Below are 14,741 nucleotides of genomic sequence, written 5' to 3'. Positions count from 1 at the left end.
ATTAAGGAAACTTGCAAAATTTTTGGGGTTATGTATCCATGTAGAGGATTACAGAGTCTGTATAAAAATTGGCGAACCTACTGATCTGTGCAAAATGTAAAACGACAAAGAAGTCCTTCAGTTTGCACACCAGAAGTTATTGCAGACATTCACTAAAGAATTATTCAGAGCCCAAATCATGCCATATTGTGTGACAGTTGTGCAGCAGTTATGGGAGAATGGCAGTCAGAAACATGTAGATTACGACACATAATTTTTGAATAACATCAGCGATGGTTTGTTAAACTCTTTCCATTACATCATGAGTGATGAAGCACGGTTTCATTTCAGGTCATGTAAATTCAGAACACGAGATACAGGACAATGGAAAACCCTAACATTATGTGTCAGCAACCACACCATGATGAAAAAAAATTGGTGTTTGGTGTGGTGTAACAGGAACATGCATCACTGCACTGTTATTTTTGGCACTACACTCAACACAGTTAGATATATGAAAATTTGTGGTACATTTTGTGCACAACTCATGGAATATCTAAGACAGTACAGCTTCTTCCAGCAAGATGGGACAATATGCCACACATCTAAGGTACCCCTGGAACGAATCCATGGTGTCTTCACTGAGGAAAAAACTGTCAGCAAACATTTATGGCCACTATGTTCACCACATCTAACAACATGTGATTTTTTTTCTGTGGAGACACTCGAAGGGCAAGGTCTATGAAACAAATCCATAAACAATACAGGAACTGATAAGCCATGGAGTTGCCACCATCGGTATCCAACCTTTACCCCTGGTGTATCTGAATATATTTAGATGTGCACAGCTGTGAATTGATTTCACAGGGGTCACTTTCAGCATTGTCTGTAAATGTATTTTTCACTGTATTTTTCATTGTAAATAAATGATAAGTCCATTTCAGCTCTTTGTTTCTGTAATTTCACTGCATTTCCTTTATAGTTACACAAGCTACTTTTATCTGCACCACCCTGTCCTATCTAGTAATACAATTATCAGACACATTTAACTTTTAATTGTGTGATACTAGAAACTGTATAACTAAACAGCATTTCAGTAGTTTAAAGTTGTGTATATATTTCAGTAGTTTCCTGTGACTGAACCATTGGTAATGGAGACTGTGTGTTATTTCTGTGAAAAACAAAATATCTAAATGGAATTAAGAAGTGGGATGCTGAGTGGTAATGCTTCAAATATCAATTTTGGTTGTGCTTGCAAGTTCATGGGATGGAGGAAGGACATTCACAAGGCAGTTACAGAAGTTAATACTCTTAATTAAAGCTGAAATTGCCTTATAAATTGACGTACACACAAAATGTCATATGTTGCTACATTATGAATATTTACCATGGCTCAGGGGAGACTTACCATAGGGGATGAGCTTTAATTATTTGAAACAGTCAAGCATTTTTCAGTCCCTTCTATCAATCTTTGTCTTTACATATGCACCGCACAAGCAAGAAATATATTGCCAACTTGGAGTGCATTCCTTCTGCTCTGCACCATCTCCCGTGGTATTCACAGTGTGGGGTAGAGCAGTCTCCAGCACCTCCCTCCTATCCCAAAAACAGCACAAAATTAATAAAATTTGAGACCAAAATTATATCTGGCATAATCCATATCACTTCAGGCAAAGGGGTTACCTTCATAGTCCTGGATGTTACTGAATTTAGCATATGTTAAAATTCAGGAGTAAGTAAGAAACACACATTTTTTTTGTTTTCTCCAAAAAGTTCCTGCCTCAAGATACAGGCCTCCAAAGATGATACTGTGAACACCATTTTGAAGATGCGAATTTTGGAAATTTTTTTAAAATGCTGTATCTCTGTAACAGATCTAGATATTTTGTTAGTTTTTTATAATTGAAAGATAATTGCTTTATGATTACAATGGTATCCTACGTTTGGACATACCTGTCAAAGTTCTTTTACTGTCGCCTTTTGAATTTTTTTTTATAATTTACAGAAAAAATTGTTTTCAAAAATTCCAATCCAGAAAAGTTAGTTTTTTCCCTGTTGGTTAGTACGATGTAGTAATATATTCTCTGTAAAGGAGAGCTTCCACTTTTAAGGTGGACAGGTCTGATTTTAAAAAATTTTTTTTTTTTTTTTTTTTTTTTTTTTTTTTTTTTTTTTTTTTTTTTTTTTTTTTTTTTTTTTTTTTTTTTACTTTCAAGGGTAATCTCTCTCCGCACTGATGTTGTTTCTTACTAATTTCTTTGTTACAATGTTTATTTCTATTGTCTTTGTTGCAGTTATTTCTTTTCACTTTCTTTGTTGCAGCTATTTCTTTTCACTTTCTTTGTTGCAGTTATTTCTTACACTCTGTTGTAGTTCCTTTGTCATGGTTGTTCATTGCAGGTTTCTGTATTGTAGTTGTTCAATGCGAATTTGTTTACTGAAGAGGCTTCCAAGAAATCTGAGCCCATCCAGTGATTCATGTGTTTTCGTGAAGAATTTGTCTGTTGACACAGTAATGTGTTTTGTGAAAAGGACTGTTTGAAATGTCGTGTGACAGGGGTCACAGGAGAGTGAAGTGTACTGACTATTTGCATATGAATAAAAGAGTGATATATAAGACAAACAAAAAAACAGACTTTGTTCAGGTTGGGAATAATTGTTCTCATTTGAAGACTCTGTTTCAAAGTGAAGATATTTCAGTGACAACTTTTTGTGTTCTAAATGTTTTGACAGAATAACAACAATGATAGTATCTGAACAAGGTGAAGCCTCCCATGGTGCAAAAGATGCAGATTTTGCATCAATAGAGGAAGAATTAAATACCCCGAATCAGTCAACTACAGATGTAGGTGTTAGTCCTGTTAAGAAACCATGGTCAGTGAAGTCGAATCATGAGCTCTATGCATCAGGAAAGCGCAGAGAAATTAATAAAGCTATGAGTGAATACACTACAGCAAAACTGAGCACACTCTTGAAAGTAGAAATTCCATCTTCAGAAGAAAATGAACCAAAACACTGTTGCACCTTTTGCCAGGCATTTTTCACATATATCAATTCAGCTGTTGAATATTGTGCATCCTACAGTGAAAAGGTGCAAGTTTTAACTATTATTCCAGAGACATTTTCAAAGAAAACAATTTTGAACCACATTCCATCTGTATCAAAGTACGTGGTTGATGAATCAAGAAATGTGAGGTCTGTAAAAGGAGTCTTAGGAAGATCAGATCCCTATTATGGTCATCCTATAGAAGCAGCTCAAGTTCAAATAGTGCAGTCATTTTATCTGGAAGATAAGTGGGACTGTTCTCGCCAGAGTGCCAACAAAAAAGACACTATAACTGAAACAGTTGAAGGTCAAAAAAAAGTTGTGAAAGTGAAAAAGTACATGACTCACAGTATTAAAGAAACTTTTGCAGTTTATAAGAGCAACTATACGAGTTTACATATTGGAAGAGCAAAATTTTATGCACTACGACCTACGTGGGTAGTTCCACACCCCACCTAGAGATGTCTGTTTATATGTATACTGCGCGAATTTTGAACTTCGTGTGGCAACTTTAAAGAACTAGCACATGACATAAGACACCTTGGTTGGGCGTGTGAAGTCATTAGTCGTCTGTGACATAAAGCGAGAGACTTGGCCTGGAAGATGCAGCAGATAACTATGCAGAAATTACATAAGCGACATGGGAGGAAAATGAACTAATTAAGAAAACTGTCGCATTTAACAGTTTCACTGATGAACTTGGTAAGTGGTCAGTGAACGCAGTAACACACCAGTACATGAAAAAGTGGCAACAACAACACATTGCAGAAGTGAATGGGCATGTGCAGGCTGAAGCACCATGCTACAAAACATAATCTTTCCAGACCAAATACAGCTGTGATTCAGAATGCTGACGATTTCATGTCGTGAAATCTTACACATCCATGCCCTTCATTCTTTTTTCCAAAGAGGAAATCAAAGAATTCTGTGAGCAGAAAAAATAAGAATGGTCCAAACAAATACTCCTGTGAAAAGGATTCAGAAGACACATTTTTGGACTCAAAGTGATGGGCAAACTAATATTGCACGCACTTTAAAGAGCAAGAAAGAAGAAATTTCGTTTGTTTGACGAACACCTCAGAAACTGCAGTGTAATATTCTGATTCAAAACCTGACAGGGGGATGTTTGTGGAGTTGTGTATGACTGTGACTGGTGGATTGCAGAGATAATAGACACCAGTTATGAGTTAAACAAAATTGTAGTGAACTTTATGCTACCACATGGAACAGCTGTGGACATAGGTTTCCAGCTGAAGGACAGCAACGATGCCATCATTGCTCACTTCCTGTTCACAATGTTTTGATGATTGTAAGTCCTATTGGTTTAATAGGAAGACATCACTCTATATCAAAGGAAGATACTGAAGCAGTGGCACTCATTTTTAGTTCATTGACTGGCTAATTCCAGTACAAAACAGAGTGCACAGAAGTTCTATAAATTGAAACCTTTAAGTCTTATTACCTTTCACATACATTTTGGAACAATTTGAAATGCTTGGAAAATGAGCCTCTTACTCATCTTTCAAAACTAAAATTATGTGAATGAGGCTCTGTTTAGATTTTTATGAGCCTGTTATGTGATAATGTGGTAATGAAACAGGTTTTATGTATGGCAAAAATTTCAATTTTTTTATAAAACCTGTTCAACCTAAAAGTGGAAGCTCTCCTTTTCAGGGAATTTGTGGTACTAATCAACAGAAAAAAAATCAAAATTTTATGGATTGGCATTTTTGAAAGAAAAAATCCATAAATTATAAAAAAAAAGTTCATAATGCTACAGTGAAACAACTTTGACAGGTAAGCCCAAACGGAAGATTTCTTTGTAATCATAAATCATTTCAAATGGTATGCACAGTGTCACCTTTGGAGGGCTGTATCTCAGAGCAGAAATTATTTTGGAGAAAACAAAAAAGTACATGTTCCTTTTAGACCTTCATTTTAACATATGCTACATTCACTAACATCTGAGACTATGAAGGTAAGATATTTTCCTAGCCTGCCCGAATTGATATGGACTTTGCCATATACAGAATTATCAAAGAACCCACCAAAAGTTTGTCATTCGAGAACCATCAACTTATTTTTTTGCCAGTTAAACTAGCATTGAGACATAATATGAAATGTAAAGACAAAATTCTGAAATGAATTTATTAAAATTCCTTCACTGATCAAAATCATATGGTTACTCTGTTCAATAAATGCAAAAATGTAACACACATTTCACTGAAACTGAAAATAATTGATATTTTTCACACAGAAGCAAGTCGCACAGGCATCATTATCTCAATTGAACAAAAAAATACAAGTAGTATATAGGGTTTAGTTTTTGAGGATTTTTTTTTTATAGTGGATTGATGCATGGAGCACAGAAACACTTAACAGAAAACAGCAACCACACTAGCTTCCGAGCAATAGCTCTTTTTCTAGCACAGAACACTCATTTACACATTCACACCTGTAACTGCACAGACACCCAAACACAAACTCCTATAGTCATGCAGCTGTGACTGTGACCATGGGAGTGTGCATATGGGTGTATGTGCAGTTGCAATGAGCGTTTTGTGCTAGAAAAAGGGCTATTGCTCGAATGTTAGAGTGAGTGCTGCTTCCTGTTACATGTTTGTGTGCTCCACGTATCGATCCATGATAGGTGAGTGGCTGAATTTCCCTTATTTTACATATTGCCCCATCCAGAAATTTCCATTATCTTTATAAAATTTGTATTTTGACAACTGTTATATAATGCATTTAATTAATTAATTTTCTCTGTTATTATCAACATATCTTTTTTTTTTTCCAAAACCTAATACAACAAAGCAATCCCTATAAAGACTTCAGAAGTTCAACATTAGTATAATATGCAGACAGACACACAGGTACATGACTATTCAACCATCTACTGTGATAGTGAAGTTAAATGATAAATTAAATAACTTCCGCGCGCGAGAGTGTATACCTGTTTTTTTTTTCCCCCCCTAAGGTAAGTCTTTCCGCTCCTGGGATTGGAATGACTCCTTACCCTCTCCCTTAAAACCCACATCCTTTCGTCTTTCCCTCTCCTTCCCTCTTTCCTGATGAAGCAACCGTTGGTTGCGAAACCTTGAATTTTGTGTGTATGTTTGTGTTTGTTTGTGTGTCTATCAACCTGCCAGCGCTTTTGTTTGGTAAGTCACATCTTCTTTGTTTGTAGATATATTTTTCCCCCGTGGAATGTTTCCCTCTATTATATAAATAAATAAACAGATAGATAATTTACCATATGGTGACTTCTGGAGCATGATGTAGTTGTACATCAGCCTACAATATTACAATATTTCATATTGTAAGACATTCCATTGTAGCACACTTAAATAAAATATACATCTCTTACTTCCATACATGTGCTAATAACCTAAATGTTGGGTGCTCCAAACCATCTTTCCAAACACCTAATGAGTCCTCTCTACGGTGTCCACAGAATGTGATTTGTGCAATATAGTGTAAATATTGTTTATTCAAGAGGCAGCAAATTTCATATGACTGGAGGAGATTGAAAGTTATGGGTGTTACCAAGAAAATTCATCAGACTGATCTGCAGAATATACTGCTTTGTCGTGCATACATCTTTTGAAAATACTGTGCAGTGTTACACAAAATACTCCCCACCACACACCACAAGATTCATTTTGGAGTATAGATGTAGCTGTATCTTAAACACTCAAATAAATCATCATAACTGAGGATTCAAAGAGCATATACTCACTATGCCAGGGTCACAATGACAAACTGAATGTTAATGACACAAGCACCTGTACGTAATCGTTTTTCCGAAAGCAGAATGAATAGCAAAATTATTAACAGCTTATTACTGCCTCCTACCATTCCATAGAGATTTGATAAGAAATGTGTATGAATAAATGAAGGTGACAGACAGTAGGTCCAGTAACTGACGGGGAAATGTCTAATTACCTGCCATGATTGTAAGGTACTATTTTCAAATCTGTAGCATGATGAAAGGGCAATAATGATTTGTATATCCACCACACAATTCAGGGCAACAATATGTGATTTATAGACCCCAGATACCAATTAGTTTAGCGTTATACACACATCAAAAAAAAGTTTTGCATCACCTCGGTTCCAGGAGTTCCAGAACGTGCACAGAAAATTGGAACAGAGATCAACATAAACATCATTTCCGCCCTTTTTATTGCTCATGAAAACCATACATTGCATGTTGTACCGCCTTACAGCGAGACCTTCAGAGATGGTGGTCCAGATTGCTGTACACACCGGTACCTCTAATGCCCAGTAGCATGTCCTTTTGCACTGATGCATGCCTGTATGTGTCATGGCATACTATTCACAAGTTCATCAAGACACTTTTGGCCCAGATTGTACCACTCCTCAACAGCGATTCGATGTAGATCCCTCAGAGTGGTTGGTGGATCATGTCAGCCATAAACAGCCCTTTTCAATCTATCCTAGGCATGTTTGATGGGTCCATGTCTGGAGAACATGCTGGCCACTCTAGTCGAGTGATGTTGTTATCCTGAAGGAAGTCATTCACAAGATGTGCACAATGGGGGCGCGGATTGTCGCCCATGAAGACGAATGCCTCGCCAATATACTTTCGATATGGCATCACTGTCAGTCGGAGGATGGCATTCACGTGTCGTTCATCTGTTACAGTGCCTTCCATGACCACCAGCGACGTACGTCGGCCCCACATAATGCCAGCCCAAAACAGCAGGGAACCTCCACTTTCTGCACTCGCTGGACAGTGTGTCTAAGGCATTCAGCCTGACTGGGTTGCCTCCAAGCACATCTCCGACGATTGTCTGGTTGAAGGCATATGCGACACTCATCAATGATGAGAACGTGATGCCAATCCTGAGCGATTCATTCGGCAGGTTGTTGGGCCCATCTGTACCGTACTGCATGGTGTCGTGGTTGCAAAGATGGACCTCACCATGGATGTCAGGAGCGAAATTGCACATCATGCAGCCTGTTGCACATAGTTTGAGTCATAACACGACGTCCTGTGGCTGCACGAAAAGCGTAATTCAACATGGTGGCGTTGCTGTCGAGGTTCCTCCGAGCCATAATCTGTCAGTAGCATTCATCCACTGCAGTAGTAGGCCTTGGGCGGGCTGAGCGAGGCATGTCATCGACAGTTCCTGTCTCTCTGTACCTCCTCCACGTCCAAACAACATCGCTTTGGTTCACTCCGAGATGCCTGAACACTTCCCTTGTTGAGAGTCGTTCCTGGCACAAAGTAACACTGCAGATGTGATCGAACCGCAGTATTGACCGTCTAGGCATGTTTGAACTACAGACAACACAATCCATGTACCTCTTTCCTGGTGGAATGACTGGAACTGATCGGCTGTCGGACCCCCTCCGTCTAATAGGTGCTGCTCATGCATGGTTGTTTACATCTTTGGGCAGGTTTAGTGACATCTCTGAACAGTCAGATGGACACTGTCTGTGATACAATATCCACAGTCAACATCTATCTTCAGGAGTTCTGGGAACTGGGGTGATGCAACACTTTTTTTGATGTGTGTATGTAATATTGCCAGGTACTCTATGCATCTGGTGTACAAAAGTAGATATAAATGTAGCAGGAGGTCTGGAATATGTTTATTTTTCTGTCCAACCTTTGTATCTAGTAGTGATTTTTCTTTTTTTTTCTTTTTTTTTTCTTTTTTTTTTTTTCCTTCCAAAGTATTGTTGCGATTTTAAGTCACCTTTTTTTTTAAAAAAAAGTTACATAATTTGTATTTGTCTGTTAGCTTGCTGCTAGAGGAGACAACACAATATGGCACATTGTATTGATAAAGTGCAGTATCATGTGGCAATTTGTTTTTGGTAACAAATGAAGTGTTGCAGCTGTGTCATGTCAATCCGCACTGCTAAAGAAATCATATAGATTGGCCTAACAGCTATAACATTCACACTACAACCAAAAACAAATACTCCATTTTATCAATGGGCTGTGTTATTTTGTTTTGGCTGCTCTAGCTATGTGGTATATCACTGTGGCACAGGGATTTCAATGTATTAAGTAATGTAAAATTTTAAGTGTTACTTCTCACCATGGTCAGCACAGTGGCCGGTGGCCTTCACTTAACAATAGATAGCAGTGGTGTTTGCATAGAGTTGTCAGTGATAACAGACAAGGAACTCTGCATGAAATAACCACAGAAATCAGTGTGGGATGTACAATGAATGTATCCATTGGGACAATGTGATGAAATTTGGTGTTAATGGGCTATGGCAGCAGACGAATGATGCGAGTGCCTTTGCTAATAGCATATCATCTCCTGCAGTGCCTCTTTTTCGCTCATGACCATATTGGTTGGACCCTAGATGACAGGGAAACCATGGCCTCATCAGATGAGTGCCAATTACAGTTGGTAAGACCTGATGGTACGGTTCAAGTGTGGTGCACACCCCACAAATCCATGGACACAATTTGGTCACAAGGCACTGTGCAAGTTGATGGTGCCTCCATAACGGTGTGTGCTCTGTTTACACGGAATGGACTGGGTCCTCTGGTCCAACTGAACCAATCATTGACTAAACATTTGGGTGTTATCACCTAACTGTTGACAGACTGGTGTTAATTATTGACTTGACTGTGTATTTTTTGTTTTTATGGATTTTTTTGTCAATAAAATTGTTATTTTGAATTTCAACTTTACTTTTTTTTAATTTTTAAGGGTTACATCATGTCATCAGTGAGAAGAATATTGCAGAGGGAATTATTTCAGCCAAGTGATGAACAGCTTGTGGCTGTAGTTCATGTTAGTAAACCAATGAAGAAGAAGAAAATACACCTTTTATGCATTACAGTCTCAAAAGAAAAGCCATTTTCTGTGACCATTCACCAGGTAAGAAATATTGAAGAGGAAGATAATAAGTAAGACACATGTCTGTTATCTGTGAAGTAACTAAGGCCATAACTTTCCTGGTAAAAAGAGTATTAATGTGCCAGCAATAGGCACACACATCATCATAACCACTGCACCTTCTGATGCCCCTTCTTTTCCCCTTGTGTTGTAATATATTCATAGAATAATTTATTGGGATGAAGAGTACTGGTTCAAGCAGCAACACTAAAGAGTCTTGACTGAAACATTCATTTCTTTCAGAAATGGCGCGAGAGAGAGAGAGAGAGAGAGAGAGAGAGAGAGAGAGAGAGAGAGCTGAACCAAGTGCCACCTTCATTATGCCGTTCTTTTGATATAGCAAACATGAGCCATACATAAGTTATTTTGTTTCTTATATAATGGAATACTAATTGTGAAAATAATTACCGATCTAGGAAGGGATACGTTACAGATTAAAGGACATTGCAGGCAAAATTTCCTCGCACTATTACTCCCCACTTTATTCATCTTACCTTAGAGATAACTATAAAGTTTGGAGGAACCCATCCATAGGGTTGACGAATTCCCTACCTTAATCAAAGAAAGATCAGTCATGTACTCTCAAAGGCAAACTTTTGTCCCTGCAGATCTGAAAGAGAAAACATTTATGTGGAATTAGTAAACTACAGGACATTCACTGTAAGGTCTCAGAATTAGTCTCACTTATTAAGGGTAAAAATGCCCATTGTGTATTAGAAACAGTAAGGTGACTGAAAGGAAATGAACTGCAGTAAAATTCAGGTTGGAATGTACGAGGGGCATTTGAAAAGTCCGTGCAAAGTCCGAAAGATGGCACCATTGGCGTGTATCAAGGTCATGTTTAGTTAGTAGCATCTTTGGAAAGAACGGACACCAAGTTTCAGCCATATTGGTCTATTTCTTTGTGTTTGGCATTCTTAATCAAGGAAGTCGAGTGATTGTCAAAAAATGGTCGAAAAAGAATTTTGTGTGGTGATTAAACATTACTCTATGAAAGGCAAAATGCCTCAGGAGACTAAAGAGAAGCTTGATAAACATTACGGTGGCTCTGCACCTTAGATTAGAACACTTTATAAGTGGTTTCAAAATTTTCTGAGGGGCCATATGGGCATAAGAGATGCTGAACGTTCTGGATGCCCTGTGGAGGTTACGACTCCAGAAATCATTGATAAAATCCATAATATGGTGATGGATGACAGAAAAGGTAAGGTATGTGAGATTTCTAGTGCTGCGGGCATCTCGAATGAATGGGTACATAATATTTTGCTTAAAAATTTTGACATGAGAAAGCTATTTGCAAGATGGGTGTCCCGATTGCTCATGCTTGACCAACAATGGAATCGTGTGAAATGTTGCTAGGATGGTATGCAGCTGTTCAGGTTGAATCTGCAGTACGTTAAGCATCATTTTGTCACTCTGGATGAAACATGGATACATTACTATACTCCTGAGACCAAAGAACAATCTAAACAATGAGTTACCAAGGGAGAATCTGCACCAAAAAAGGCGAAGATCATTCCTTCAGCCGGAAAGGTTATGGCGACTGTCTTTTGTGATTCACAAGGGATAATCCTCATCGACTATCTGGAAAAGGGTAAAAATATTACAGGTGCATATTATTCATCATTATCAGACTGTTTGAAAACCGAGCTGAAAGAAAAACGCTGGCGATTGGACCGCTAAAGAGTCCTTTCCCATCACGACATTGCACCAGCACACACCTCAGCAGTTGTGGTCACAAAATTAATGGAAATACGATTTCAACACATTTCACATCCTCCATATTCTCTAGACTTGGCTCCCTCAGACTACTATTTGTTCCCCAATTTGAAGAAATGGCTGGCAGGACAAAGATTTTATTCAAACGAGGAGGAGATTGCAGCAACTAATAGCTATTTTGCAGACTTGGGCAATTCCTATTATTTGGAAGGAATCAATAAATTAGAGCAGCATTGAACGAAGTGTATAAGTCTGAAAGGAGACTATGTTGAAAAATAAAAAAGGTTTACCCCGAACTTGTAAGTAGTTTTTATTTTTGCACGGACTTTTCAAACGCCCTTCGTATATCATAAGGGTAGGTTAGGCGCCTGTTGTAATACCATTTTTTAATACTGTAAAGAACTCTAATCATAACTATTGTGCTCATTATGGATTCTTAATCTGAAATAATCTGGGTGAAGCTAATCATCAAAGGTGGGACAAACAGGATAATTGAGCAACGGAAAATCAAGGATGGAATGTAACAATATAATGAAAGGATAGTTGCTACTCACCATGTAGCAGAGATTCTGAGTCGCAGAAAGCCACAACAAAAAGACTATTGTAAAGTTATCTTTCGGCCAGTAAGGCCTTTGTTAAAAAAACACATACAAAACAGTCTATTTTTTGTGTCATTCTATGACTCAGCATCTCTGCTATATGGCGGAAGCAACTATCCTTTTCATTAAACATGATTACTGGATGCTTTTTATAGACCACTTATGTCAGGAATGCAGAATACATAAGATAAAACTAGGAGAATATTACAAGTAAATTTCCTGATCATGTTAACTGCAGTAAGGGGAACTATAGAATGGGAGTGTTATGCAGTGAAGTGCTACCAGAGACAGGGATTTGTGAGAGAGCATCTTGAACATTTTTTCTGAAAATTACTTTGTACACTTAGAGAATTCTCTGTTGGGCCTGGCGGTAAAGTTGAAACCGAGATGTCAAATCCTGGTTGAATGGCAAATTTTTCAGTGTGTTTTAAACCTAGATTTCACCTCTCAGTGATGCGAAGATTTGCCAGGAACAACATGTAGTTTGAATTCTATGTTACACTATAGGTCGCTTCACCCGGTAGGATAACTGGGGGCAGGTTAGGAACACACAAGTTGCTGAAGTGGTGTCGAGTTGAGATACTTGCACTATTATCGTTAATATTAGAGAACTGATTCATGAGAGCAACATCTTAGTCCATGTAGTAAGTAACAGACCTGAACCTGTTGAACCAATTACTCACCATAAGACACAGCAAAAATGACTAGTTGTATTACGAAAAATGTTAAGAAAGGTAGGAAAATATTTTTACTGAGCAAAAGTGACAGGAAAAAAATTATAAATTATGTGAGCCAACATCAAATTTTAGGATTTTTGGCTGAGGATGTGGAGCACAAATGGATAAAATTCAGAAGCACTGTGCAGTATAGCTTACATCTGTATGTGCTGGGCAGATATGTGAGGGAAGAGTTAAAAGATCTGCCTTTATTCAACAGCTGTGGTACAAAATTGCTATGAAAGTAAAGACAGTTTCATAACTGCATGAAGTGAAGTCACAGCCTTGTTGATGGACAAAAGTTGAATGAAGCCAAAAAGAACATGCTTTCATGACTTTAAAAGTTGAACCATAATCAGATTTCTGGTGATGTTATATAACTGGAGATGATTTATGAATCCCAAAATTCACCCAGAGTAAGAACTGAAATAAAAACAGCAGTTGGAAGTGAATATGAACCAAAAACTGTTTTGTTAGTGGGAAAAGTGATGGCAACTTATTCTACTAGAATTTAGAGGGTATCACCTTGTATTAGTATTTGGGAAAGTGTAAAACTGTGACTGTTTGTCTTTACACAACATTAATACACTCCTGGAAATGGAAAAAAGAACACATTGACACCGGTGTGTCAGACCCACCATACTTGCTCCGGACACTGCGAGAGGGCTGTACAAGCAATGATCACACGCACGGCACAGCGGACACACCAGGAACCGCGGTTTTGGCCGTCGAATGGCGCTAGCTGCGCAGCATTTGTGCACCGCCGCCGTCAGTGTCAGCCAGTTTGCCGTGGCATACGGAGCTCCATCGCAGTCTTTAACACTGGTACCATGCCGCGACAGCGTGGACGTGAACCGTATGTGCAGTTGACGGACTTTGAGCGAGGGCATATAGTGGGCATGCGGGAGGCCGGGTGGACGTACCGCCGAATTGCTCAACACGTGGGGCGTGAGGTCTCCACAGTACATCGATGTTGTCGCCAGTGGTCGGCGGAAGGTGCACGTGCCCGTTGACCTGGGACCGGACCGCAGCGACGCACGGATGCACGCCAAGACCGTAGGATCCTACGCAGTGCCGTAGGGGACCGCACCGCCACTTCCCAGCAAATTAGGGACACTGTTGCTCCTGGGGTATCGGCGAGGACCATTCGCAACCGTCTCCATGAAGCTGGGCTACGGTCCCGCACACCGTTAGGCCGTCTTCCGCTTACGCCCCAACATCGTGCAGCCCGCCTCCAGTGGTGTCGCGACAGGCGTGAATGGAGGGACGAATGGAGACGTGTCGTCTTCAGCGATGAGAGTCGCTTCTGCCTTGGTGCCAATGACGGTCGTATGCGTGTTTGGCGCCGTGCAGGTGAGCGCCACAATCAGGACTGCATACGACCGAGGCACACAGGGCCAACACCCAGCATCATGGTGTGGGGAGCGATCTCCTACACTGGCCGTACACCACTGGTGATCGTCGAGGGGACACTGAATAGTGCACGGTACATCCAAACCGTCATCGAACCCATCGTTCTACCATTCCTAGACCGGCAAGGGAACTTGCTGTTCCAACAGGACAATGCACGTCCGCATGTATCCCGTGCCACCCAACGTGCTCTAGAAGGTGTAAGTCAACTACCCTGGCCAGCATGATCTCCGGATCTGTCCCCCATTGAGCATGTTTGGGACTGGATGAAGCGTCGTCTCACGCGGTCTTCACGTCCAGCACGAACGCTGGTCCAACTGAGGCGCCAGGTGGAAATGGCATGGCAAGCCGTTCCACAGGACTACATCCAGCATCT

The 14,741-nt window shown here is 39.5% G+C and overlaps 1 protein-coding gene across 3 annotated transcripts in view; it reads left to right on the top strand.

The window, feature by feature from the left end:
* The window catches only part of LOC124721341 (exocyst complex component 1), a 274,341-nt gene that overhangs the window by 54,907 nt on the left and 204,693 nt on the right, over positions 1–14,741 (top strand). For all 3 annotated transcript variants that reach the window (XM_047246261.1, XM_047246259.1, XM_047246260.1), the window contains one exon: positions 9,733–9,903. In XM_047246261.1, coding sequence (XP_047102217.1) covers positions 9,742–9,903 — 162 coding nt within the window. In that variant the 5' untranslated portion in view covers positions 9,733–9,741. The remainder of the gene's footprint in view (positions 1–9,732; positions 9,904–14,741) is intronic.

Source organism: Schistocerca piceifrons, chromosome X, assembly GCF_021461385.2.
Source record: "Schistocerca piceifrons isolate TAMUIC-IGC-003096 chromosome X, iqSchPice1.1, whole genome shotgun sequence".
In the NCBI taxonomy this organism is placed as follows: domain Eukaryota; kingdom Metazoa; phylum Arthropoda; class Insecta; order Orthoptera; family Acrididae; genus Schistocerca; species Schistocerca piceifrons.
The sequence above is the reverse complement of the archived record's forward strand: the minus strand, read 5'-3'. Positions and strand labels throughout refer to the sequence as shown.